Genomic DNA, 27042 nt, shown 5'->3' on the forward strand with positions numbered 1-27042 from the left:
AAGAGATGAGATAACCTTAGTTCTCGTTTCATCTCGCCCTCTAGTATGGGCAATACCAGCTAAAACTAGCAATTGTTTATGTTACTTATTTTAATTTGAAAGATGAATGGCGCGTTTTACTATTTCACTCAAGCGAAATCAACTAAAGACTCTTTCCATTCCACTTCGCCGGCAGACTACTCTAAATTTTAAAATGAGCGTAAAGGCTCTACTATTGGCAACAGATGACAGCACGTATCTCCTATTTTTCTAATAAATTTCGTAGAGGGCGACAAAATAACTGTATCAACTCTTCTAGAGATGAATATTCAAACTTTGTCCAAAGACAAATTGAATCAATGATTAGAGAAGAGCCCCTTTGCTCTTCTTTGATTTTATTTGTTGCACAGAGCAGTTAATTTTACTCCACGGAAGCAAGCTTCTAATAATAAACATCTCTAAACAATGAAAGAAACAAAATATTATAAAAGAGCAAAATGTAACTTTAATTCATGCGGAATTTATGCACATTCCGAGTCACATTTGACACAAAAACTGCCTAAATTTGCTCATAACCGCACCCAATTATAACCAAAAGTTCTAGTGGTTTCGTGTCAAATTACTCATGCTGGCAAGTCAAATGGTGCTTAATTTCATAATCCATAGTTCCATAATCAGTATTTCCTGACAAAGAAGGAACTATTAAATTTCAACTTGTAGTAACCATAAATATATTGTATTAGAAAGTACGTACATTTATTCTATTCACTCGTAATTGATTTTGTAGTCTTGAGCAAGACCAGTTCTTTTAAAGCATAAAATCACGACGACATTCTTCTTAACCCCTTCAGTGCGTAATTTTCAGATGCGAACCGCTGTAAAAAAGTGTAGGTTTTTTTTTTTTTTTTTTTTTTGAACTTTGGAATTTGTTACCTTTTAATAACTTTTGAACCTCTCAAGCAATCACAATGAAATTTTCGGCGTTATGATCTTTGTTGCTTCTAATTAGCTACTATAATTTGTCATTGTCGTATTTATGGTTATCATCATCATCATCATCATCATATGGTTAGGTTACACAAAATTTGGGAATGCCTCAACAGATCAAGCCAAATTTTTCTGTGTGGTCTCTTGGGGTTCCTAGGTGAGCGCAAACTCGCTAAATATTGTCGGGAATAACATTACTCATACTATGGGCAAGTATATTCGCCATACACAATACAAAATAACCAAAGCAAAATGAAAGCGTATATATACGCCATCCGAACAGCAGGTGCGTTTTGAAGACACGAGTTAACTCGCCACCCACACTAAAGGGGTTAAGGAGAAAAGCCACGAAATCTACGTACGAGTAATTGCTACTAAGGGAAATAAAATAGCCACGAGGGTTCGAATGCTTGTTATGTTTTGTCTGTATAATACCTATCAACATAGGTGCCGACTATATGGGTGCTCCAGGACCCAAGCATCCATTGAATTTTTTCACTGGAATTAACTTTGAAATTACACTTTCATGCCGTGAATAAAAAAGGGGGTATAGTGCATGTAACTCTAGCTTAAATTTCAGATAAGGATGCATATTTGTTGAATAGTCATTTATCAATACCTATTTTAGACTCTTCAGGTTAACGGTATATCGAGGACATAGGCGTGCGCAACGTGGGTGCCATGAGTGCCTTGACACCCCCATTAGACAAACTTTTTTATGTAGAACTAGCAGCGTTCACCCCGCTTCGCTGCGGTCACCCCGGAACGCAATAAACTTTGTTACTTAGATAATTTTTACTTTTTCGCTTTCAAGTGATATGATAAAAACCATAGTAGATTGCAGTAAATGTTAACATTATATCGCCTGTCATTTATGTTAACCCGCCGAGTGACACGGTCATGCGGGTTGCATATAAATACGTTTATTTTTACCTATGATGAACTAACAAAGGATTTGTACGTTATGGACACTTGAATGGTCAATTATCTCAAGACACTGGTAATTAAAAATTAAAGTGATATGATAAAAACCATCTAGGGTCCAAATCCTAATAACCCCCCAAAAATGAAAGAAATTGGTTCAGCCGTATTAGCGTGATGAGGGAACAAAGGATTTGTGCGTTCTCTTTTATATATAAGATTATTACAAACTGTGAAGAGATTACGTGTAAATTATTTCCCGTCTGCATGTGTGCCGTGCATCGCTGACGCAGCGTCGGGTGCAATGACGCTATTTATCTTTTCTTAGGGGAAAGGGGGGGAGGACGACATTCCATATGGTGGTACTTTAGATCTGGCACCCACATTCCCAATGTCCTGCGCACGCTAGTGATCGAGGATCGAGCGATAAAAAGTAGTAACGATAATAATAATCCGTATTCACAAACGAGTGTAATTTCGTATAATTGATTTTTTTGTTGGTAAAATGACACGTCAGAAGAAACAAGTTTTGAGAAAATTGAGAAAAAACTATACTACCAACCATAGTTTCTCCAGAAACGTCTTTTATTTATAATATACGAAGTGTAGCAACAGATTGACATGTGCAGATATCTCGCAAAATGTGTATCTACGCGTAGCAAACACGATATTGTTGTTAATTTCGTGTCTGACAAAGTTTGACATGTCAGACGATTCAATTATTTTTTTAAAGAACTTGGAGTTTGATGTTATTTTATGTTTTAAAATATGTAAAATGTCTTCACATAAATTACACAATAGTTGATTCATTTTCTATTTTCACTCAAAATGTTCTAAAGCTTTGATTGTAATTCTTATTATTTTTAATAATTTTTGTCTCCTTATTTTGACCAATATTGCTAAACATGTTATAAATTCATAAACAAAATCTTATTGTTTAGGAATTTCGCTGAATATAAAGTCTAGGAAATTGTGCTAAATAAATTAAAATATTAAAAAAAATAGCCTTTGCAGTTTAAAAGTAATTTCACAGTTCATTTTATTTCAGCAGGTTTGGATAGTTTTTCTCGCCTCTCAGGAAGAATTTGGGAACCAGTGGCCCATAGGATCTACCATAATAATAGAATAGCAATAATAATAATAATAATAATAATAATAATAATAATAATAATAATAATAATAATAATAATAATAATAATAATAATAATAATAATAATAATAATAATATGAGACGTTGGTTGCTGAAGTCTGAGCACCGATTGAGGAACTTAAACGTCGGCACCTATGACGATCAACGTTAAAATCGGAAGTGGCTGGTTTCTGCCACTTCCAGTTTGAACACAGAGTTAAGATAGAAGATAGTAGTCTATTTATTCTTAAAATGGTACATCGTTTTTAGAAAACACGTCTACCTAACACTCGCCGTTTCTGGTCTATGATGATCAGTATTTAAACGGGAAGTTGTAGTGAATTTCAATAACCTTCAGTTCCAGTAAAAATTATAAAGGGTAAAGAAGTGATAAGTAATTCTTAAAATACTGAATCCATACCAGGAAATCGTTTCTTCCTCATATTGTACGTTTTTGTTCTGACACCTGTCTACAGACGGACAGACGAACGGACATAGGAGATCTGTGAAAATTCCTATCTGTGAAAATCAGATATCTACGCTTAGCAAAAGTTGAAAGTTCAATGAATACTGATCCCACATTTGTTTATACAGCTTACACAACAATCCCTTCTTCAAGGACCTGGATCCTTTTGTTACTATAACGAGATCAGAGGAGTCACGGAGTATCATGTAAATTTGTGTGCTCAACAGGGGTTGAACCCAGAAATTTTTGTTGGGAGGGGTCCAATACTCTAAGCCACTACGTCTATGTAGTATTGAACGGGTATTATTCTGCACTCGAAAAGAAGATAAGTAATTGTAAAATATTTCCCCCTATATTTTCAGGAACAAAAATGATAAAACTATATTAAAAAATACATTATTTTTATAAGAGAAAGAGTACAGACGAAATATAAAATCCCATTTTCATGCTACATCAATCATTTCCCTGTTAAACAAGTACAGTTTTATTGAAAAAGTGTACAGATGTATATTGAGTTAGGAAGTTTTGAGGGATCCGAATCAGGTGAAATCCCCGTAGGTGTACCCCTGGTGCCAAAATAATAATTACGTCATAAACTGCTCACCCAAATTTCTGGTCTATAAGCAAAGATTTTAAACTGGTTGTTAGCTAACTTAATAACATTTTGTAGATATTTCTTGGGTCACTTTCTAAATTCATCATGTTCTTCATTGCTCTTTAACATATTAACTACAATTCAAAAAAAAAAAAAAAAAAAAAAAAAGTGGGGACGAGCTTAGAGGAAGAACCTTAGTGTAGATCATAAACGATTTTCATTATAGTAGCTATATCTCAGTCTATGAAGTTTTTTTTTTTTTAAAAAAAAAAACTAGCATAATAGTTTCATGTAAACGACAGATACCGTACATTAATTGCAGCTGTACCGATGGAAGCTTCATGAGCATTTTAAAAGTTATAATTTATAATAATAATGACTATAATAATGGAAACTCCATTAGGAAATTGATTATTAATATAATAAATTATAACTTTAATATGCTCATGAAGCTTCCACCGGCACTTCTGCATTAACGTATCTGTCGTGTACATTGAGCTATTGCGCTACTTGAAAAAAAAAATCCAAATATGCAATGGAAAGTGTTTGTGACTCATGTAAAATGAAGCTCTTAAGGTGAGTTTAAAGGAACACGAATCTCCAAAAGATGGCAGCACATTTCCAATGTAGTTTGTAGTTAACTATAATATTCCCAACAATTCAATCAAAATTCAAGAGATGGATATTCGACTTTTTTACCAAAACCAAATTGAATCAATAATAATCACAGAATCATCCGTGCAGGGTTTTTTGTATGATATATTGTTTCTTCCATTGTTGAAGGAATTTCATTGTTGGCCTCACGAGTAAAATTAACCGCTCTCAACAATGAATAAAGCAAAATAATTTAAAAGTCTTGGATTATTTATTCAATTTGTCTTTGAACAATGTTTGAATATTCATCTCTTGCATTTATTTTAATTATTTATATTGCCACTCCCCTATAAAATACATTGGCAAGTTAGATGTGCTGCCATCTATTGGTCATAGTTCAGTCATTACACTCACCTTAATACTAGTGGTATTCTCTGGAAAGGAAAGAAAACTAGTATTCCTACCTCTGCCCTATTGGCTTAATGGCCAAACTAAACACGTTAGGATAAGTGGGCTAGAACCTAGGAACGTCCACAGGCAGGTCTTAGCACCCAAGATGGACTAATAAGATTATTGGAGGTCATAATTTTTCATAGTAAGTGGCAGTGGCGTATTTACGATTTTGTTTCGGGAGGGGCTTTGCTAACTTTCGGGGGGAGCTTTACCTGGAAATGTGAAAATTCTGCAAGATATTTCATTTACTTTACTATACTAACTAAGATTTCGGGGGGGGCTTAAGCCCGGAAGCCACCCCCCTAAATACGCCACTGGTAAGTGGTAAATTTGAGGGAAGAATGGTAAATATGGAGAGAAAATAGTAAATTTGAGGGAAGAATGGTAAGTTTAGGGGTAAATGGTAAATTTGGGGAGAAACAATAAATTTAGGAGGAAATGGTAAATTTGAGGGGAGAATGGTAAATATGGAAAGAAAATAGTAAATTCGAGGGAAGAATGGTAAATTTAGGGGTAATGATAAATTTGGGGGAAATGGTAAATTTGAGGGGAGAATGGTAAGTTTAGGAGTAAATGGTAAATTTGAGGAGAAACAATAAATTTAGGGGAAAATGGTAAATTTGAGGGGAGAATAGTAAATATGGGAAGAAAATAGTAAATTCGAGGGGAGAATGGTAATTTTAGGGGTAATGATAAATTTGGGGGAAATGGTAAATTTGAGGGGAGATTGGTAAATTTATGGGTAATTATAAATTTGGTGGAAATAGTAAAATTGAGAAGAGATTGGTAAATTTAGAGCTAATGATAAATTTGGGAAAATGGTAAATTGAGAAGAGATTGGTAGTGGAGAGGGAAGTGGTAAATTTAGGGGGAAATGCTAAATATGGGGAGAAAATAGTAAATTTGAGAGGAGAATTGTGAATTTAGGGGTAATGATACATTTGGGGAAATTGTAAATTTAGTGAGGGTATGGAATTAAGAATTAATTTTGCCCAAGCCTTTGGGGATAGAGGATACCCTTGCTAGAACCAGCCTTCTTTCAAGCTCTATATCTTAACAATAAGAAAAGACATTTAGAAAACAGTTTAACCGTCTAGTATTTTTTTAAAAAGCCATATGTTGTGTCTTTTATTCTTGAGTATAACGGTTTCATGTCCTTGTATGCGTACATGCCTGGAACTTATCTCACAGCTGTCCGTAATTATTCTAATTAGCCAGACCTCTATAAACTTGGTTGTAAATCAATTACCATCACGTTGCTAAGAAATTCTTTTCCTCACTCCCAAAATAATTTATCTTTTCTTCTTTTTTGCTGTTGCTTCAGCTCAACAGAGTACTGATTAAAATGACTCTTCAAGAACATGCACTCAAACATCATCGAATACTTTGAATATTGTAAATTGTAAATTTATAACATTTCAAATAAATTGTGTACTAGTCTTGAGTGTTTAAAAATATTAAGTAGGTTCAGTTACTCAGTTTTCAGTTCATTTTTGATTACTTGTTGCTTTCACATTATGTTACCATATGTTTCATATATATAGAAATTCCGTTTGCGTCCCAGTAATAATAATTTGGGTATTTATGGAAATAAATTTCAACCATTTGGAAAATTCTTTATGAACTGTTAAATTATATTAATCAATCTACTATTACTTGACTTTTTCTTTACCAAGAGTTGAGCCCCTTCGTTGCTAAGTGGTTAGCGTATGCGCTTTTGGCGTGGTAGACCTGGGTTCGATTCCCGGCAGGAGCTCATGTTCAAGTCCCACGTTAAGCTGTAGGTCCAAGTCTTATATAGCCTCGCTGATGAAAGAGACGCTAAAGTGAAAAACAAATCAAATCTTTACTAAGAGTTAAAGTTTACTACTTTCTATCAAGGGAGTGGAAGGAGGTAACTTGGTTTACCACTTTCAATCAACGGAGGAAAGAGAGGTAACTTCGTTTAACACTTTCCACCAACGAAGCAAAGAGAGGTAACTTGGTTTACCACTTTCCGCCGACAGAGCGAAGAGAGGTAACTTGGCTTAACACTTTCCACCAACGGAGCAAACAGAGGTAACTTGGTTTACCACTTTCTGCCAATAGAGCGAAGGGAGGTAACTTTGTTTAACACTTTCCACCAACGGAGCAAAGAGAGGTAACTTGGTTTACCACTTTCTGCCAACAGAGCGAAGGTAGGTAACTTGATTTAACACTCCACCAACGGAGCAAAGGGAGGTGACTTGATTTACCACTTTCTAGCAACGGAGCGAATGGAGGTAACTTGGTTTGACACTTTCTACCAACGGAGCGAAGAAAGGTAACTTGGTTTACTACTTTCTACCAACGGAGCGAAGGGAGGTAACTTGGTTTGACACTTTCTACCAACGGAGCGAAGAAAGGTAACTTGGTTTACTACTTTCTACCAACGGAGCGAAGGGAGGTAACTTGGTTTACCACTTTCTACCAACGGAGCGAACGGAGGTAACTTGGTTTACCACTTTCTGCCAACAGAGCGAAGGGAGGTAACTTGGTTTAACACTTTCCACCAACGAAGCAAAGAGAGGTAACTTGGTTTACCACTTTCTGCCAATAGAGCGAAGGGAGGCAACTTGGTTTAACACTTTCCACCAACGGAGCAAAGAGAGGTAACTTGATTTACCACTTTCTGCCAACAGAGCAAAGGGGGGTAACTTGGTTTAACACTCCACCAACGGAGGAAAGGGAGGTGACTTGATTTACCACTTTCTGCCAACGGAGCGAAAGGAGGTAACTTGGTTTACCACTTTCTACCAACGGAGCGAAGGGAGGTAACTTGGTTTGATAATTTCTACCAACGGAGCGAAGGAAGGTAACTTGGTTTACTACTTTCTACCAACGGAGCGAAGGGAGGTAATTTGGTTTACCACTTTTTGCAGATGGGGTGAAGCGAGGTAACTTCCCCGTACTATTACTAAAAAATCATACAAGGATAGGACAGAATAATATGAACAGTAGTCGGAAATTACATTTAAGTTTAGAGTGTTATTGTACAACACATTTTGCGGTTGACGATTGTGTTTTGTTGTCCATGTATGGCATAGACTTTTATAATCTGTTGTGAGTAGGGCCTATTCAGTTCAATCATGAGTGTTGTGGTTTGACGGTAATGCGTTTGCTGGCAAACCTGACCGACTCTCTAGGAGGACAGATTGTTAGTGCACGGTTTCTAAAAGTGTCTGTGATGAAAGTGGCAACAATTATGGGTTGTCGAGAGTCACTGTCCCCAGTGTCATGTAAGCATACACAGTTAGGCTCACTATGCACTATAGGATAGATCCTAGAAAATCTCTTACGAGCTTTCCTAGAGTCAAAATGGCATCAGATCGCATGTCATTTCCTGTATTGTGAACGATCCTATGAGATTTCTCTCGTTTAGAGCACGCTCTATTTTGGAAAGAAAATTCGTAAGATTTCGATTTAAGCGGCAACATCTGAGAGAAAGTGAAAACATGTTTACAAACAAAATATAGTTTATTAAGACAATTGTGTCGATCTACGCACATATATCATTTTTATATATTTTGCCCAAAACGCGATATAGTACATAATACTATTCTGAATGCCAGTAATGGCGTGAGGCGTTTTTTTAATGTTATGCATTGTGGATCACCACCTGGATATATCAATCGTTATGACAAGGAAAATCTCAACGTGTATGGCACGCAAAGACAAGATTTGCTGTAACATCTTTTATAACATTTTTCCTAAGAAATCTCATGACATTTCACGCGTTTACGTTGTTTTGAATATCTCAGCATGTGTTTGTCCTACTAAATTGAAAATTGCTGGGCGTCTCCATCTTGTGCAGAGGTAACACCTTGATCTCTTAACATTCTTGCCTAAAACCTCTTGGAAGGGGTGAAATCAAGGGCTACAGTAACAGCATTTTTGGACATTGAAGATATGTTTGGGAAGAGGAAACAATTGACGTAGCGGTTTGAATTTGTGTGTGCATGTAGTCAGCGCTCATAAGTTTATACACAAAAATTTGAAGACCTGTAGCTGCTCCAAAAGGCCTGAAACACAATCGTAAAGTTGGGAATTATTCCAATTCGACATGTTTCACTGTCCAACATCTCCGATGGGCCTGTATTAAAAAAAAAAAAAAAAAAAAAAAAATCTGAAACTGGGAATAATTGTATGCTACTAATATTACATTGTACTTGTAAGAGGTCAGATTTTTTAGTCAGTACTTCTACAACAAAAATTTGGATTACGGTGGTTTAACATATCTTCCAGCACAGAGACTATATGAAATATGGATCTGCAGTTTAAGGTGGACTCCCGAACCACCGTAAAAGGTTCACATTTCAATGTTATCTGACTGGGAATTGAACCCGGTATTCTGTGCACCAAAAGCACATGCGCTCGCCACTCGACCAGCGGAAAGGATAACAAATTCTGACTTTTTTGAAAAATAACTTACAACTAGTTGTGTACTCTTAACGAATATGATATGAACATTGTTTAAGGAAACTGGGTGATATGCACGTTTTTTATGATTAGTCATGTTTGAAGTTATCCTTACATAGCATGTGTATTTTCTGTTAATAAATGTAATATTGTAACACAACTATTGGACTATTTTAGTAGAGTTCCCATATTTCTTTATTGTAAATACAGGACACGATCAAAACAAAAGTAGATTTCTTAACACATATGCAATACGGTACGCAAGTTGCTTCGTCATTTAAAAAAATATATTAATTGACTTTTTTCAACAGTACACTTAATTACTTCACCATTTTGATTAATGTAAGTAATTTTATCATAACTTCATGATGGCTTTTCTAAGCCCAATTAAGATTTAACAACGGTATTTCATCTACTGATTTGGCATTTCTCAGCACCTGCTTGTCTTGCAACACTAGTAAGCAAATGCACTGCCGGTACTATGAAGTAAATATACTGCTGGTACTAGAAAGCAAATACATTGGCGGTACCAGAAATCAAATACACTACCGATACTAGGAAGCAAATACATTGCCAGTATTCGAAGCAAATACAAAAGAGGAAAATAAATTATAAAATACAGGACAATCCCGTCCCGTACATCCAGGTTGTCTGGCTACCCTATACATTCACGTAACTACGATATTTTGCTACAAGGAAAGAGAGGCATGACCTCATACTTCTGAGAAATGTCATTACCTTACCTATAGTGCAGCAGCATTCTAGGGGGAAATAGTGTTCTGGGGGCTGGCCCCCTCTAGTTATATCTATGTATGTAAATTTAGGGTGTGACACGAAAAACTTTTGAAATAAAATGAGAAAGAATCCTTCAGGAATCCAGAAAAGACGAGAAAACCTTACTTGTCCCGATTCAATAGTATTGAATACACAGTGGCGTATTTAGGGGGGTGGCTTCCGGGCTTAAGCCCTCCCGAAATCTTACTTAGTATAGTAAAGTAAATGAAATATCTAGCAGAATTTTTACATTTCCAGGCAAAGCCCCCCCCCCCGAAAGTTCGCAAAGCCCCTCCCGAAACAAAATCGTAAATACGCCACTGTGAATACACATATCTCTATTGTACCTTTGTTTTTCTAAAATTTAGTTTATTTCATTATTATTATTATTATTATTATTATTATTATTATTATTATTATTATTATTATTATTATTATTATTATTATTATTATTATTATTATTATTATTAAAGTTCCGTTCCATGTTCAAAATTGAGCCGTCCCTGCTGACATGGAAGATTTATACTAATGTGTACTAAGATAAACTCTTTGTAACTTCACCTTAAGTATCAGACATTTAAGATTTCAGAAGAGAAATAGCGGCAGATATGTAACCAGATCAAACCGTTTGTTGTTCGACGGAAACATTAGTTCCAAGAAAAGCTTAATCAAAACTTCCGTTATATGGTAATGAGTTTTCCTTCTTTCTTAGCTATTATAAGCACCTGATAGATGGTACGTCGATCTGCATTACGTTATTGAGAACAAGACAAAGATTCCATTTTTTCCTTTCTAATCTTCCCAGTTTAAAATTAAATAGTGGAATTTCAGCGTAACTGCAAATTATAAATCTACTTAAGAATGTAGCCTACATTAAAAATGGTAAGGTCTTTATAACACGTTCACGTAAACTATCAAGAAACACGTGTTCTACAAAGTTAGGAATAAACTAGAAAATTTTAATGCATTAGTATTTGCCTGTAAGCAGGGTTTCTCTATCTGGGGGTCGCGAAGAGAAAAATATAATTAGAATCTAATACCGAAAAATATTTTTAAGTAATATTTGGAATTTTGGGCCTATGTTTAGCAGAAGGGGTCCAGCTCTTTTCTTTAAAAAAATGTTACAATTTTGGATTTTCTGTTCACATTCGGTTAGGGTAGGATAGGGTAGGGTAGGTTAGTTTATGTTATATTAGTGTAGGGGTCCGCATAATTTTCCAAAAAATTATAGAATTTTGCTTATTTCTACTAATATTAGGTTAGTTCAGGTTAGCTTAGGTTAGTTTATGTTAGGTTAGGTTAGATTTGGTTACGTTATGTTACGTCTAAATACTTGCATAATTCATTTCTCCTGTATTTTTTTTTTTTTTTTACGTGCTTCTGGACCCCTTGTACTAAACATACTCCGAATTTTGTTCTGGTAGGCATATTTTTTTATCTTTATGCATACTGTTAAAAAAAATCTACTAAATATTATCAACAGGTGCAGAGTTGTTTAAAAATCAATTTAAATGAAAGATTTACGATAAGAACGAAGCTAATAAGAACTGCATATTGAAATACCAGAAAAATAGAAATGCAACAAAAACCTGCATAATCCGCAATAGCTGTGTTGCGTTTGTTAATAAATCAACAATGGACAAATTATTTTGTCGGCAATAAAAGGGATTGCTTTCGTTTAGGGTCCTTTGTTGTTCTTTGCAGAATTGCATACTTATGTGTATGAGCAAATAGTCTTTGTACCAGCAAGTTGGCCATAAACAAGTTGCTTTTAACAGTTTTTGGTGATACTGAACACATAGACAACATTGTATCAAATTGACAACAACAGGAGGCAACTCAAAGTGGCGGCCTCTCAAAAACTAAAATACTCAATAACTCTTTAAACAATTGTCCGATTTTTAACCAAAAATTAGAAATCAGTTAATTTTTTTTATCATATGACCAACTTAAGGGAGTTGTGAAGTTTTAAAAATTTTCAAACAGTATAACAGATCGGATTCGATATTTGTAAATACGAATAAACTGACCAAATTTGGTTTTAATGCATTACGCTTTTACGGAAGTTACTGTATCCACTATATACAAAAAAAAAAAATGGATTCTACTAATATAATAATAGATGAATATCGTGAGATCTCCGCAATAGATGTATTGAAAGTCCCACACAAGTTTATTTATTACAAACCGGAAATTATAAGCGGGTAGCAGGCAATATATGTGATAAAATGGGGGGCGTGACAGAAATTAGGTTGAGAACCACTGGTCTACAGTAAGGGAAAAAGAGCTGATTTTTTTCCCCTGAGAAAATCCTGACAAGAATTCAACAGGATTTTGTATCATAGAATATTTTCTGCATCAGGCTACGTAGGCCTATATGTTTGTTTTTTAGCCCGGGCCAATCAAATGTCAACCCGAAACATTTTAAAATCCCATCTCGAAAGGCAGAAATTCCCATTTTGCTCCTGAATTTCCCACATTATACTAAATAAAAAATATAACTTAAAAAATTCTGAAAAATGAAACAATTGTATGTTACATATTTCCTTCACTCTATGAATAAACTACCAATAAATTTTGATCTTCTACGTTTATAAAGTAGTTGATGAATAACTACATGTCTTGATGGAAAGACATAGAGAAAATAAAACGTACATTTTGTTGTTACGATTTAGGTTTTTTTTTTTTTTTTTTTTTTTTTTTTTTTTTTTTTTTTTTTTTTTTTTTTTGTCATTATATTGTAATGGGCTAACGATATTGGAAGAACTTTATTCCCCAGTTGTTTGGTGTAGAACGAATTGGAAGTTGGTAATTTGTCACTTTGCATTTTACTTTTTCCAGTTAATTATATTTTTGTATTTAAAAAAATACCAGATCATAATTTACATTTTTTGAAGTTTTTTTTTCTTCAAGAATCGCAATTTACTTCTGCACTAGCATTCATATTCCAGTAATCAAATTTGACAGTTAATAGTATTTCAGATTTCAAGTTTATTGAGTAGCTGTTGGTTTAATTTTTCCACCCATAGAGAATTTTGTTGCTGTCGATGAGAAATCCCATATTTCCCGCCAATTGCACTAAAATTCCCTTTATCTCATTTCGGGAAATTCATATTAAAAATCCCACAAAATAGGAGTTCTCCCACGAGCTAGTGTCACTGGGACCAATTTGAATAGCCGCAAATAGACAGAAATTATGTGGTCGGCATGTGCAGGATACAGGAAATAATGGTTATGTACTTTGATCAATAATATCGGGTTGTATATGGACCATAGTCCCCTCCACAGATCTCAGGTGACGTACACAGACACCCGAGTGACGTCACCATACAAACTGGCAACGCTGCTACCTAGTTGGCGAGCCTACGAAGCGGCTATAATCTGTGAGCACCAAGAGGAATTCGACCACTTGGAATTCGACGCTTGGACGGAGCATATAACGGGCTCCCACAGAAGAAAAAAGGAAGGGAGGGAAACATGTGTTTTATGGCGTGATAAAGTTATAAGTATCATTATTTGTAAAACCATTGGACAATATATTTATTCAATCAATTTTATACTGTAATATACTTTGTAAATACTAATGAGTATCGGACATAAGCCAAAATAAATCTTTTGATTCTTAATTTGGTCGTTTTGAATCATCCACTTGTTTATTGTCGCATGCCGTTAGTTGTTAACTTTCCTTGCATGTGGTTTATCTGTTCTTCTAAGCAAATTACGAGGAAGCGCATTCGAAGTTCTGAACTCAGTGACTGATAGGGATGGGCACGAGTCGAGCTAAAACTCGACTCGCCTCGAAACTTGAAGAGAATTCGAGTCGAGTCAAAGATAATTTTCTCGAGTTGAGTTCCGAGCCGAATCACTGTTTTGAAGTAGAGTTTCAAGTCGAGTCGCGTTTGAAAAATGGCTCGCTCGTTTAGCTCGTTTTAACTCGTTTTGAAATCATTGTGTGATTAGACTGGAAAGTGAAAACTATGAGAAATGTAAGCAGTAATGTGGTATATTTTAGTGTTGCTCACGAAATGAGACACTGCTCGCATCTCGCCTCGTCTCAATTGAAAAGACGACAATGGATTTTTAGTTATAACGAGACAGCCTCAAATGTCGTGAGCACTTACATAAATATATACTGTAGTTCTCACCACCAAGGCTGAGACCTGCACGGTCAAAGTTTTGAGCTGAACCAGAAGTCCAACCCGTGTAGGGATGTTAACCGGGTCAGCTTGGTTCAACTAAGCGAACAGCTCGAGCCGGCTTGGTTGAGATGAGGCACCGACTCGGCTCAGGTGAGCCATCGTCTCGAGCCGGCTCGGTTTGGGTGGGTGAGCTGTTGGCTCGGCTCGAGCCATTGAGAACCCTAAACCCGGACCGGCACATGTGTGGCCGGCACCCTCTAACTTTTAACGATTTTTGGTTCGAGCCCGGATACTTGCTCCTCCGGAACTCAAACCCAGAGCCTCGTGTATGATGTCCTTGCCTCCTAGACCACGACTACCAAGGTCAACAGTCAACTAGTTTTTAGTATTCAGACACAAACCACCCATCTTTCATGTTTATACACGGTGTTGTTATAATAATAATAATAATAATAATAATAATAATAATAATAATAATAATAATAATAATAATAATAATATAGTAATAGTAGTATCATTGATAGTAATTATATTGTCTATGTAGGATACTTGAAGAAAGTACTTGAAACTACACACAGCATTTGGCTCGTTTTAGCTCGACTCGACTCGAAACTCGAGTCAAATTCTAGTCGAGTTGGAGGAAATTTTTCGAGCCGATTTCTCGAGTCGAACTGAAAGATGTCTGTTTCGAGTCGAGTCGAGTTTCAATGAAAACTCGCTCGAACTCGCTCGTGCCCATCCCTATGAGCGTTCACCTCTAATGCATGGGATCCCTGCTCATTCCAAGTGAACTTTGTGGTGGATAAACACCGTGTGCGTGGGTTTTCTCGCGGTTCTCCTGTTTCCTGTCACTTTCTTCATTCAATTGTTTCCTCATTTCTCATCGTCATCGTCTTCTAGCCTAGCCGGCATAACGGTGGGACATAAAACTTAAAGATTTTATTTCATTTCATTAATAGTCACGTAAATTGCGTAATGACTTGGGTATCTCTAAACGTTGATAAGTGCTGTTCGTTGTGTTCGTACAATTACTTTATCAATTTATAGACTTTTATATATGAATTATGTAACACTAAAGAAACATTGTTTGAGATCGAAGAGAATTATGAACTAGTCTTGTGCCACAAGGATGGTGAAATTTCTCGTCTCGTCTCGAAAATGAGACGAGAATTCTCATGTTTCCAATCCTTGTCTTGAAATTAAAGAAGGTATTTCACGTTTTGTTTTCGAGATGAAACGAGATATTTCTTGTGTCGTGGGCAACATTACATATATCGCACACGATCAATGAACCTAGTTCGATCTTAACCAAACTTAAGATTGATAAAGAATGATGATAAATTTTAACAAGTGTAGTACGTAGGGCTTAAGTGAAATATTACTATGTGTGCAGGCCTTTGGTTTCCAAGCTATGAACGAAGTTGAGTTTTACACTGAGTCAACTTTTCACCAAAAAATTCTACTTGTCATTAGTCAAATTTTCACCAAAAATCTCTAATTACCATTAGTCAAATTTTCACCCAAAAATCTCTAATTTCCATTAGTTAAATTTCCTCCAAAAATTCCTAATTGCTATTAGTCAAATTTCCACCAAAGAAATCTCTAATTGCTATTAGTCAAATTTTCACCCCAAAACTTCTAATTGCTATTAGTCAAATTTTCGCCAAAAAATTCTACTTGTCATTAGTCAAATTTTCACCAAAAGATCTCTAATTTCAATTAGTTAAATTTTCACCAAAAAATCTCTAATTGATATTATTCAAATTTTCACCAAATAAATCTCTAATTGCCATTAGTCATATTTTCACCAAAGAAATCTCTAATAGCCAATAGTCAAATTGTTATCCCCAAATATCTCTAATTGCTATTAGTCAAATTTCCAGCAAAAAATTTTTAATTGCCATTAGTCAAGTTTTTAGCAGAAAATCTCTAATTCCCCATTAGTCAAATTTTTAATAAAAATCTCTAATTGCCATTAGTCAAATTTTCACTAAGAAATCTCTAATTGTCATTAGTCGAGTTTCACCAAAAAATCACCAATTGCCACTAGTCAAATTTTCACCAAAAAATCTCTAATTCCCATTAGTTAAATTTCCACCAAAAAACCTCCAATTGCCACTAGTCAAATTTTCACCAAAAAATCTCTAATTCCCATTAGTTAAATTTCCACCAAAAAATCTCTAATTGTCATTAGTTAAATTTCACCAAAAATCTCTAACTTCCATTAGTCAAATTTTCACCCTCCAAAATTTCTAATTGCTATTAGTGAAATTTTCACCAAAAAATCTCTAATTGCTATTAGTCAAATTTTCAGCAAAAATCTCTAATTTGCCATTAGTCAATTTTTTTTTACTAAAAATCTTTAATTGCCATCTAGAACAAAACATACATAAATTAACTTTCATTAAGCATAAGTTCAAGACATTATATAGCAAATGCTGACATAGAACTTTTAACTGTGCTGTAAATGCAGTGTGAACTTATATTTGTCAAAAACAAGTAACAGTACCAGGTGAAGGAGTTTGATTTGTACACGGTACTAATATTTTCTCAATTAATGTTGAAGTCAGAGGTGGTAGTAAGATTTCTACCACTTTCTGGTTTTAGTTGAGAGATTAGAGAGGAAATCAAATATATTCATGGACGCTTAATAGATTTGCAGAAAAGGGCTTCACGCTTATCAATTACTGTTTTTGTTTACTCTATTACGATCAATTTTTCAACCGGAAATGGTTGATTTCTACGACTTCTGGTGGATGAAACACCCACATCAACAAACTCTCTAATCCTATTTTTGAGCTCTTATATCTTGGCCCAAATTGATGATGATGATCCATCAAATAGTTCTGAAGATTTGTTTGTCTTCCTGACGGGCAGACATATATAGACACAGACATGGTAAATATAACAAGGAGTTTTAGTATATACCAAACTCCTTTAAAATGCATGGAATAAACCTGGTATTAAATATTAATTTGTAGTATAAGAAATTATATATAAAGAGTTGGTTGATTAACTATACTGTAGCTGAAGTGTATAGTTACAAAGATTTGCTTACACAAAACTTTTTAAAAATATATTAGCTCACTTCAACCAAAGCCTAAACACCAAATAATAGACCTAATAATAATAATAATAATAATAATAATAATAATAATAATAATAATAATAATAATAATAATAATAATAATAATAATAATAATAATAATAATAATAAAGCGTTTTAAACCAGAGTATGATTCACTAACGTCAATTACCTGCTTCGCTGCGTTAAAATAAGAAAAATCAGTAGTACCTATGTTCCTATAGTCAGTCACGTTTTACTATTACTAAAGCGCTCTCTGATGTCAGTCATTTTCGATCATTTTTCTGTATCTCCCCCTCTCCCACGTTGCGGAGCTGAATTTGGATTTAAACGATATCCGAATTGTCACTGTTCATCTCAGCGATACCGAAAGCTATGGATTCGACACTAATATCGGTCATTTTTGAATAATCAAGTCTCAATTTCTCGAAATAAATTGTGTGACATAAAAAAATGTATAGTGCATAATATCATATTACAGCCTAACGTTACCTCTACTAATTTTTTATTTATTTATTTATTTTTTTTTTACTGTAAAACTATTGTAGGTCGAATACTTCTTCGTAGCTAAGTTACTAACGGTCGTGCTTTCTGTGCGTGCATTCACGGGTTCAATTACCATCGAGTGTATTAAGCCTTGGATGTAATTCGAATAATTATTCAGATCTTGCTTTAAGTAATAGATTTTTTGTTAAACATCCTCGGTGCCGAAAAGAGACTTAAAACTTTATAATCCATCAACTCTAATATTTTACATTATTTTATTGTCTATTGGCTAGTGCACCTGCATCTGGTGCATGGAGTCACAAGTTCGATTCCCGGTTTGAAAGCATTATAAAGTTTGAACGCATTACGATGGTTTGAATTCCATCTTAAACCGTAGGTTCACGTTTCAGATAGCCTCGGTGGTGGAAGGAAAGCTAAATTCCAATGCAATCAACCAACAAATTCACATTTTGATAGCTCTAACCAATTCTCTGGTTTAATCTGATGATTTTCCTCTCTCCGTGATCTTGCCCTCTTCTATTCTGGAATTCCTGCTTCTACTCTCTTCTAACATCTTATCCCCACTTTCAGAACAAAGTTATTATGTTTACTGTTATTTACACGAGCAGTTCCAGTAAAACAACAAGAAATTTTTAAACATGTCTTTTACAGGAGAAGTCAAAAAAAAAACACTAAGTTGAAACCTTATATGTTTGTTCTACAAAATTAAGTTTCGGAATGTTTTCTGCAACACGATCTGTGAATCCTTTAAATGACTTATATTTTATTTTATTGAATCGTAACTCACACTTATATTCTGCTTAAAACACTTTCGACATACCTAAGCCTTCGTGGCTAAGCGGTTAGCGTATGCGCCTTTAGCTTGGGAGACCCGGGATCGATTCCCAGCGGGAGCTCATGTGGTTCGGATTCCACGTTAATCAGTAGGTCCACGTCTCACATAGCCTCGCTTATAAAAGGGACGTTAAACTCAAAATCAACACAATGACATACCTAAGTATCAAGTGAGCAGTGATGGCATTTGTCCCCTCCCCCTTTCTCTCGTGTATACGCCTATGACTGAGGCCATCTAAGGACAATCCTTCCAGTATCTTACATACTATATAACATAACATGCAACAAATTTAAAATGTAATTTCTGTTAATATTCGAGACGAAATTGTAATTTCGAGACTTAGGTTTGAAATCGTCTCGAAATACAAGTCTGTCTCGGTCTCGTCTCGTCTCGATTTATAAGCGTTCATCTCGATCCCGGTACTATGATCTAATTTTAATATTTTATCTCTTTAAATTTTAGAAATAATGCTTCCCGCGGAGACGAGATATTTCACCAATACAAGTTTGCTAAAGTCTCAGATTATAAATAGTGTTTTAGTGGTTACATAATTCATAGTATAAAAAGTATAAGTTGATAAAATGATAATGAATACAATGAAAGAACATTTATCAACATTTAAAGATCAAAAGTCATTACACAATATAACGTCAGTTATATACATAGTTTAAATGTCAATTTTGCCATTTAATACACTACAACCGTACTCCATTTCATAAATAATTTAACATCATCTGGATACAAAATAAATTCTGAAGATTTAATTTATTCTTGTACATAGATTAAATACGAAGTAATAAAAGTCTAAAGATAAATCCTCGCCATATGTCATTGCATGATTTAATTGTTTAAGGCGCAATATTATTTAGGTATTAGACTATTACGTGATTTATTGTGATATTCTGTTATTTTTAATTGAATAATTTTCTCGCCAATGTTATTAAAATGTAAGATACATTACTTTCTCTATATCAGGAGTGGCCAACCTTTTTAGGATTGAGAGCTAGTTGTCATTTCTGTAATCACTATGTCGATCTTCTTACCTGTTCTATGATCTACTAGAGAGAATCATAATATAATAACACATTGATCAATACGGACAGTATAATACAAATGTACACTCATGTCCAAAATTATTCTCGCATGTCTATAAATATGTTATTGTAGGAATATAATTTGATAACGAATTCACCCGGTATTTCTTATAATGTTAGTATGTGTATAATCGGCAAAGACATGTATGTGGCAAATTTCATGTCAAGAGAGCAGTAAATAAGAACAATAAAACGAATATAAATCTTTCTGGTCTATTTAGCAACATTTTGTTTTACTCATTCTAATTTTCGTATTTATAATTCTTTTCCTATGAAATTTACCACAAATATACATTTCCCGATTATACACATAGTATCAGTATTGAAAGTACCCTGCAAAATCATTATTAAATTATATTCTTACAAGAAGACAGTTATAGATATGCGACAATCATTTTGGACATGAGTGTACCTAGGGCTATCTCTCACGGTCGACGCTTTGGCCACCCCTGTTCTACATGAATTAACTTTAAAGGAACAACACTATTGCCTAATATTTGGTTAACCGTAACTCCATCTATCTCGACTCTTGAAATACTATATAAATAATTAATACTTTTTCTGAGCAGAATATATACTTCTTTATTACAATTAAGATAAGGTGTAACAGTTTCAATATTTTAACGTTGTCTTCATCATTATTAATTTAATTTTATGATGATATCTCTTCCAGGTAACGTCTCATAAAGATAACGTTAAGTTATTGAAACTATTATGCCTTATTTTAAGTGTAATAAATAAGTATATACTCTGTCAGAAAAGTATTAATTATTTTGGTTAACTGTATACTATTCTTTCTATTACATTATTTATTATACGTGTAAGATATTGGAAGTTTAGTCACTGTCTTTGCATTTCATATCCAAAAATTTGCCTTGTTAAAATCCGTTACTAGCAGTTTTGTGCTCTTTCATGTTCATTTCGATATGAACATGGATTAAGGAACCTGAGTGATACATATATTTCTTTTAAGAATAATTACCTATTTAACAGTTTGCCCCTATACCTTATAGCATTTGACTTTCCTGTTACTAAGTGCGAAATTCTACAAGGATCTTTCAAAAAAAAAAAAAATGTGTTAATTTACAAAAAGAAAAGATAAATTTTGGATATGAGAAGAGGAAAGCTTTTCGAGACGCGGAGATGTACAAAACTTTACGAGACAAGACAAGACATTCTTAATTCTCGCACCGAATACTGTTTAAAAGTAAGGCTCATTTTTGGGTGCGCATATTTCAGGTAAAGTGCAATATTTAGTACTTTACCTCAATTCATATCACACAAGTTTCTATTCGCTCATTGTGTCAACTTTGTAAGTCAATGTGATATATATCCTAGATAAATTATTATATGAATTATCGATATGGAAAACAGTTACTTGTGATTGCTTTATCACGTCATTTACGATTAGCTTCTCAGCTTATGTGTTTTAACGAAAGATAAAAAGGGCAGTCGTCTCATGAAAGATTCTTGACGAACATTTGAGGGCAACGTTTCTTCAAGGCATATTTCCTGGGGGTCTTTGATCTCCACCTTTCCGAAGTTGGCCAACCGTTCACCCGGAGCTAAGATAAATAAAATTACAAATTACTTGTGCAGAGCACATCATTTAGCAGATAAGTGTCTCAGTGCAGCTACCTCAGATTTTGATTCCTCGTCCCCTCCCCTCCGCTCTCTGGGTCAAAATTTTCTGGAAAAGGGCAGTGGAAGTTTTGTAAGAAGGTCCTGTGGGGAATTCTTACGAAGCGAGGCTTGAACTTCCGTCATCATATGTCTATATATATGCAGCAATTATTCAATTGAAAACAATTTATGAACGATGCATGCTTGCACCAACATGTCAAGTTACCCTACCTAAAATGAATCATTTCCACGTACACGTTTAACCGTATATATTTTTAGCGTTTAAACTGGAAAAAGTGCTCGAAGATGACACATATACCAATTGATAGATCTTATCACGCTGAACAAAATGATATTCATGAGAGCAAAATCCTCATGCGTAGTTTTTGGAGGAAAATAAAGAAAAACGAATTTATTTGTAAAGCTAAAAAATTATACTATATCAAAACATACCACTTATTGAAGCAAAACGACAGCACATAGTAATGTAAATGTGATAATGACTAAAATTGTCATTAATATTTAAATTTTAATTTCTGTTGAACTAAAATATTGTTCCAAAAATAAGACATATATATCAGTTGACACATCGCACATCAAGTTGAACAAAATTAGATACGTAAAGGTAAGTTTTGATGGGTAGTTTTTGAAAAAAATCGACAAAATTGCGAAATTTTGTGGCGCTAAGGAGTATGTTGTTAATTACCAATAATAATAATAATAATAATAATAATAATAATAATAATAATAATAATAATAATAGATAGTTTTAATTTTCTTCGATGAAATTATTTATTTATGTAATGTAACTAGGTATATGAAGCAAAATACACTATTAACTACAGCAGACTGCATCTATTGTCATTTAGGTTTTCTTAACGGAGAACCATATATACTCATCTTGAAATTAAAATGAAAATAATGCCAGAAAATATCACTCCAAATTTCATAGCAAAGAGACTGCATACTTGTGTAGCTGTGCAAAACAAGTTTTTATTTTATTTTATTTTTATTTTTATTTTTAATATGTGCTCTTGTTCGTGTGAAATATTTCACATGCGTGCGTGCAGACACCCTTATAACATATTCACTTCTTTTCATCATGCAAGTGTGTATATATAAGTTGAAAGAACATTATTATTGTATGATATTTAAGAATTTAAAAAAAAATAAAAAATTACTATATCTTTACCTTGACAAACCACGGCTGTTTCTGCTCGGCCTTCTGGTACATGTCGATCTTCTTCATGTCAATGTCCAGTCCCAGTTCCCTTATGCACATCCAGACCGCTCGGCAAGGCGGGGATCCAGGCATGTAGTAGAACTTCGGTCGAAAGTCAACCATCTCCTTTCAGAGAGGCGAATTTAGTTTTTTTAATATAAAAAAAAATGTCAGCGGGGAAACTTCCAAAGATAAACAACTCTGGCGCTTCTATGTGATTTCCAAAGAGTCTTTTTTTGTTTTTTGATTATTTTTTTCTTAGAAGAGTTTTTGAAGCCTGAAGAATCGGATTGCAAGTTGTTGCAACGATACAAAACTGCTAACGCTGCCTTGCGCTTGGTAACAACAACATCACAACAAAAAAGTTTTTGTGTGCTCAAGCCGTCAAGCTGCGAAGTCGCTCCAAGAACGAAGCTGGTGTGAGAAAAATTACGACGTCCAGCAGACGACGGTATTAAGTTCCACTCTTTTCCGTTATGGCGCTGGTGTAGTTGTAGAAGTAACATCGCTGCGGCTCTCTTTAACTTGTTTCCCCCGCGAAAGCGCAAGAATCTCAGGTGAGAATGAATTTTAAAAATACGATATTTCTTATTACAAATTAAGTTTGCCGTTTGAAGTTATCAATTACAAATCTCCTATTACTTGGCTGTTATTTTGCTTAAAAACTTTCTTTGCTATCATTAGGTTGCTAAAGATACATGGTGTTCAAGAAGTTGGCGTTGAGCAAAAATTAAAAAAAGGGAATCCGCTCCGGACGGTATATGTATACTTTCCCAAATTGACTTACAGAAGTAATTGACTGCGCGCCTTCTTCCCAATTGTGAACCCAAGTACCTTCCGTGTCGAAGTTTAAGAGAAGACTAAAGCTAAACCTGACAGCAGGGCAGTGACGGTAGTACCAGTTGATTACAAAGCAATCACTTTGTCCCCTCCCCCTTGAGAACACACCTATCGCCTACCATTCTCGTAAAGGCTAAAGCACGCGCATGCGCATAATCGTATCATGATAGCTTCAATGGTAAGTTAATTATTTTTTTTTCTTCTTTCAGTCTTCAGATGACATTTTTTTCTCGTCTTACCTGTTAACACACCTCTTGATTCAGATCCACCCACTGTTACTACTACATCTAGCATAAACATATAAAAAAGAAAAAAAAACTTTGTATTATGATTGATGCCATTTACATGTTCAAATATATTATATTGTTCTTCTTTCTTTTGTGCGGACAAGAAATTATAAGTAAATTGTTTATATCTCCGTGTCATGTTGGAAGTTTAAACTAAAGATGTTAGTGTCAATATTAGTTTAAAATCATGTTCTGAAACTGTCACCACCAGGTGAAATTGATTTACCTTCATCTACGTATATAAGACATACATAGATTATAAGGCTTGAATAAAATAAACTTCAATGCTATATATTTCTCAACTAATCTTTTCGTCTTAACATACGAATTTTCTATTTTAATACTCTTGCTTTAGTAGTAGTCTATTTCGTCCCTCTTTCTCTTTTTGTTTCGCCATACTTTCTATTATGCCTCTTGAGGTACAGTCTCATCTTACGTATTACGTCCATAACCAAGTTCTCTTTTTAAGAATAATGACTCTAAACTCAAATGAGTGCGAGTCTGAGCTAGCATGAGTCTGATTGAGATTAATGAGCGCTGAGCTTGGGTCACCAAGAGCCCTATGAGGCTCAATTGCAAAATGAGTATCCCTGATGTGTACTAATGGAAGAGAGTAAGTAGAATGCTTTGTCTGTCCTCGTAAAATAAGGGTTTTCAGGGATGAGTTGAAAATATTCAATAAAACCTCTGTCAACATTATTACAGAACTGAGTTAAGATCAGTTTCTAAACTTTCAGATGCATTTGTATTCTATCAGATAAGTAATGTTCCAAAGATTAGAGCGAATAAACAAATTAAATGGAGAAAAGTAAAAAAAAAAAAAAAAAAAAATCTGAAAAGTATTATGATTTTTCATGAAGTTAACTATAATAATTTTAACTTTTGCATTTATCAATTCAATCATTTGTTATAGCTCAATTAGGGTGCTCAGTACACTTATAACAGGATTCAAGTTCACTTTTGGTATTTTGGACATATTTCGAATTCAAGATCTCTATCTGAAGCCCCTCTCAGTGTTTAAAAAAATTCATGTCTAAATATTGTAAATAGCTTTTATAATGTTAAAAAAAACATTCATTTTTCCATGTATTAATATTTAAACAGAGCGTACAGCTTTGTCTCTTTAAGTAATTGGATTTGAATCTGTTGATGTAAGTCCTGAAAGATTATGCTTCCCACAAGATCCACGTGTCGATTTGGTTGCATAAGTACCAGGCAATGCCGGATATTTGGGCAATTCAATAACATTAGATAAAATCTTTAGTTTGAAAATTCTGTGGTTATTAGGATAGCGTAATAAATGAGACGAGACTTCTTTTTATGACAAGGTTCGAGATATGGCATAGCTCTTACGATAGAAACTGATACATTTTTGAGACGAAACATCTCTTTCAAGACACTTTTCAAGACTAGGCAGAATAAACTTTTGTTTCATGTGAGTCTCACCAATCAAAAGGCAAATGATGAACTCCCTCGTGGCTAAGCAGGTAGCGTACACGCCTTTGGCGTGGGAGACTCGGTCTCGATTCCCGGCGGGAGCTCATGTGTTTCGGATTCCACGTTAAGCTATAGGTCCTCGTCTCATATAACCTCGCTGCTGAAAGGGACGTTAAACTTAAAATCAAATCAAATCAAATCGAAATTCAAGTGATGAATTTAAGCGAACTTTAATGAAAGATTTACGCGAATGAAGATATGAGTTATATAAACGGAAACATGAGAACCCAAGGAAGCACACAGGAGGTTGTTTACAACCTAGAAAGTAAATAGATCCTCTATCGATTAAAAATCAGGCTTCTCAATCAGAGGTCACGGGTTCGAATTCTGTTGTCACTAAGCCTGTATTTTTTAAAAATCGTTTTTCTTCAGTTCCAGCAGGCTAATGTCGTGATAGTACTTTTAAATATAAAAGGTACTGATCGACTTCCTTCCACCTTCATTGTCATTGTTGTTGTTACTAATTGTTAATGATTCTACAGAAAAATTTTGCCTGCCAGGTTACATCTAATCCTGAAAGCTTGTTAAATAAAGAAACGGATAAATCTTTATTATAAAGCAGAAACATATTGGACTTTGAGTAACGTTATTCAAAACATTTAAAGAGTTACGTGTTGCATAAACATCTAGGCGAAACAATTTAGATATTAATAATCCATATAAATGTAAGTCTTTGTCACCCAACAGTTCGCAACAAGGCTAAAGTTGTCACTAACTGTACTGCCTTCTTCTACTTTACGCCAAGACATGTCACTGTCGTGCAGGCTATTCGCAGACGAGCTGAAGTCTTGTGAAAAAAAACAACTTGTAAATAAATAATGCTAAATGGCCTATGAGTTGGGAGGATTTTTTTGTATTTTTAATTGTTGTATTTTGCGCCCTTTTCCAGCACCGAGATTATGAATGACGAGGTCTTCTATTAACTTGGGCTCCGAACCACAACTGGGGCTTGATTGGGATCAGGATTTAGATTTCTGTGCTTTCGGCAACTATGGCTATGTTAGGCCGTCACGTATGAGGAATGACGTCCGATCCCACTATCCGAGGAAAGGGAAGGCAGAAAGGATTGGGTACGGAAGGAAGCGACCTGGGACCTGTATGTTAGGTACCATATCGGGATTTGCCTGGAAAGAATGAGAAAAACTCAGGAAAACCTCACTCTGAATGGCTGGAATGAAAAAGCTTTTACAATTTTTCGATCAATTGCCCCCACTGGGTATTGAATATGGTGCAATTGGTAGGTGTACTGAGCACTAAGACCAGCCTTCTCCCATCGGACTATCTTGCCTCCAAAAAGACCGAATTCCAGATCTACACCAGCAGTCTAAGCTATAATTCTACAATTCCTGAGCAGTGTTTCTTTCAGAATATATATATATATATATATATATATATATATATATATATATATATATATATATATATATATATATATATATATATATATATATATATATATATATATATATATATATATATATATGGGGGCACACTTAGAACTCGAAGGGGCACATATTATTTTCACATGGTTTCGGTATGATTTATTGTATTATAGATGTATTATTTTGGTCTCCTTCG

The 27042-nt window shown here is 34.5% G+C and overlaps 1 protein-coding gene across 1 annotated transcript in view; it reads right to left on the minus strand.

Moving 5' to 3' along the window:
* The window catches only part of LOC145676021 (glutathione S-transferase 1-1-like), a 245294-nt gene extending 221601 nt beyond the window's left edge, over positions 1-23693 (minus strand). The window contains exon 1 of the mRNA XM_081746864.1: positions 22811-23693. Coding sequence (XP_081602990.1) covers positions 22811-22963 — 153 coding nt within the window. The 5' untranslated portion in view covers positions 22964-23693. The remainder of the gene's footprint in view (positions 1-22810) is intronic.
* Positions 23694-27042: the final 3349 nt, after the last annotated feature.

The sequence above is a fragment of the Thermobia domestica genome, chromosome 18, assembly GCF_964235325.1.
Source record: "Thermobia domestica chromosome 18, izTheDome1.hap1.1, whole genome shotgun sequence".
Taxonomy (NCBI): domain Eukaryota; kingdom Metazoa; phylum Arthropoda; class Insecta; order Zygentoma; family Lepismatidae; genus Thermobia; species Thermobia domestica.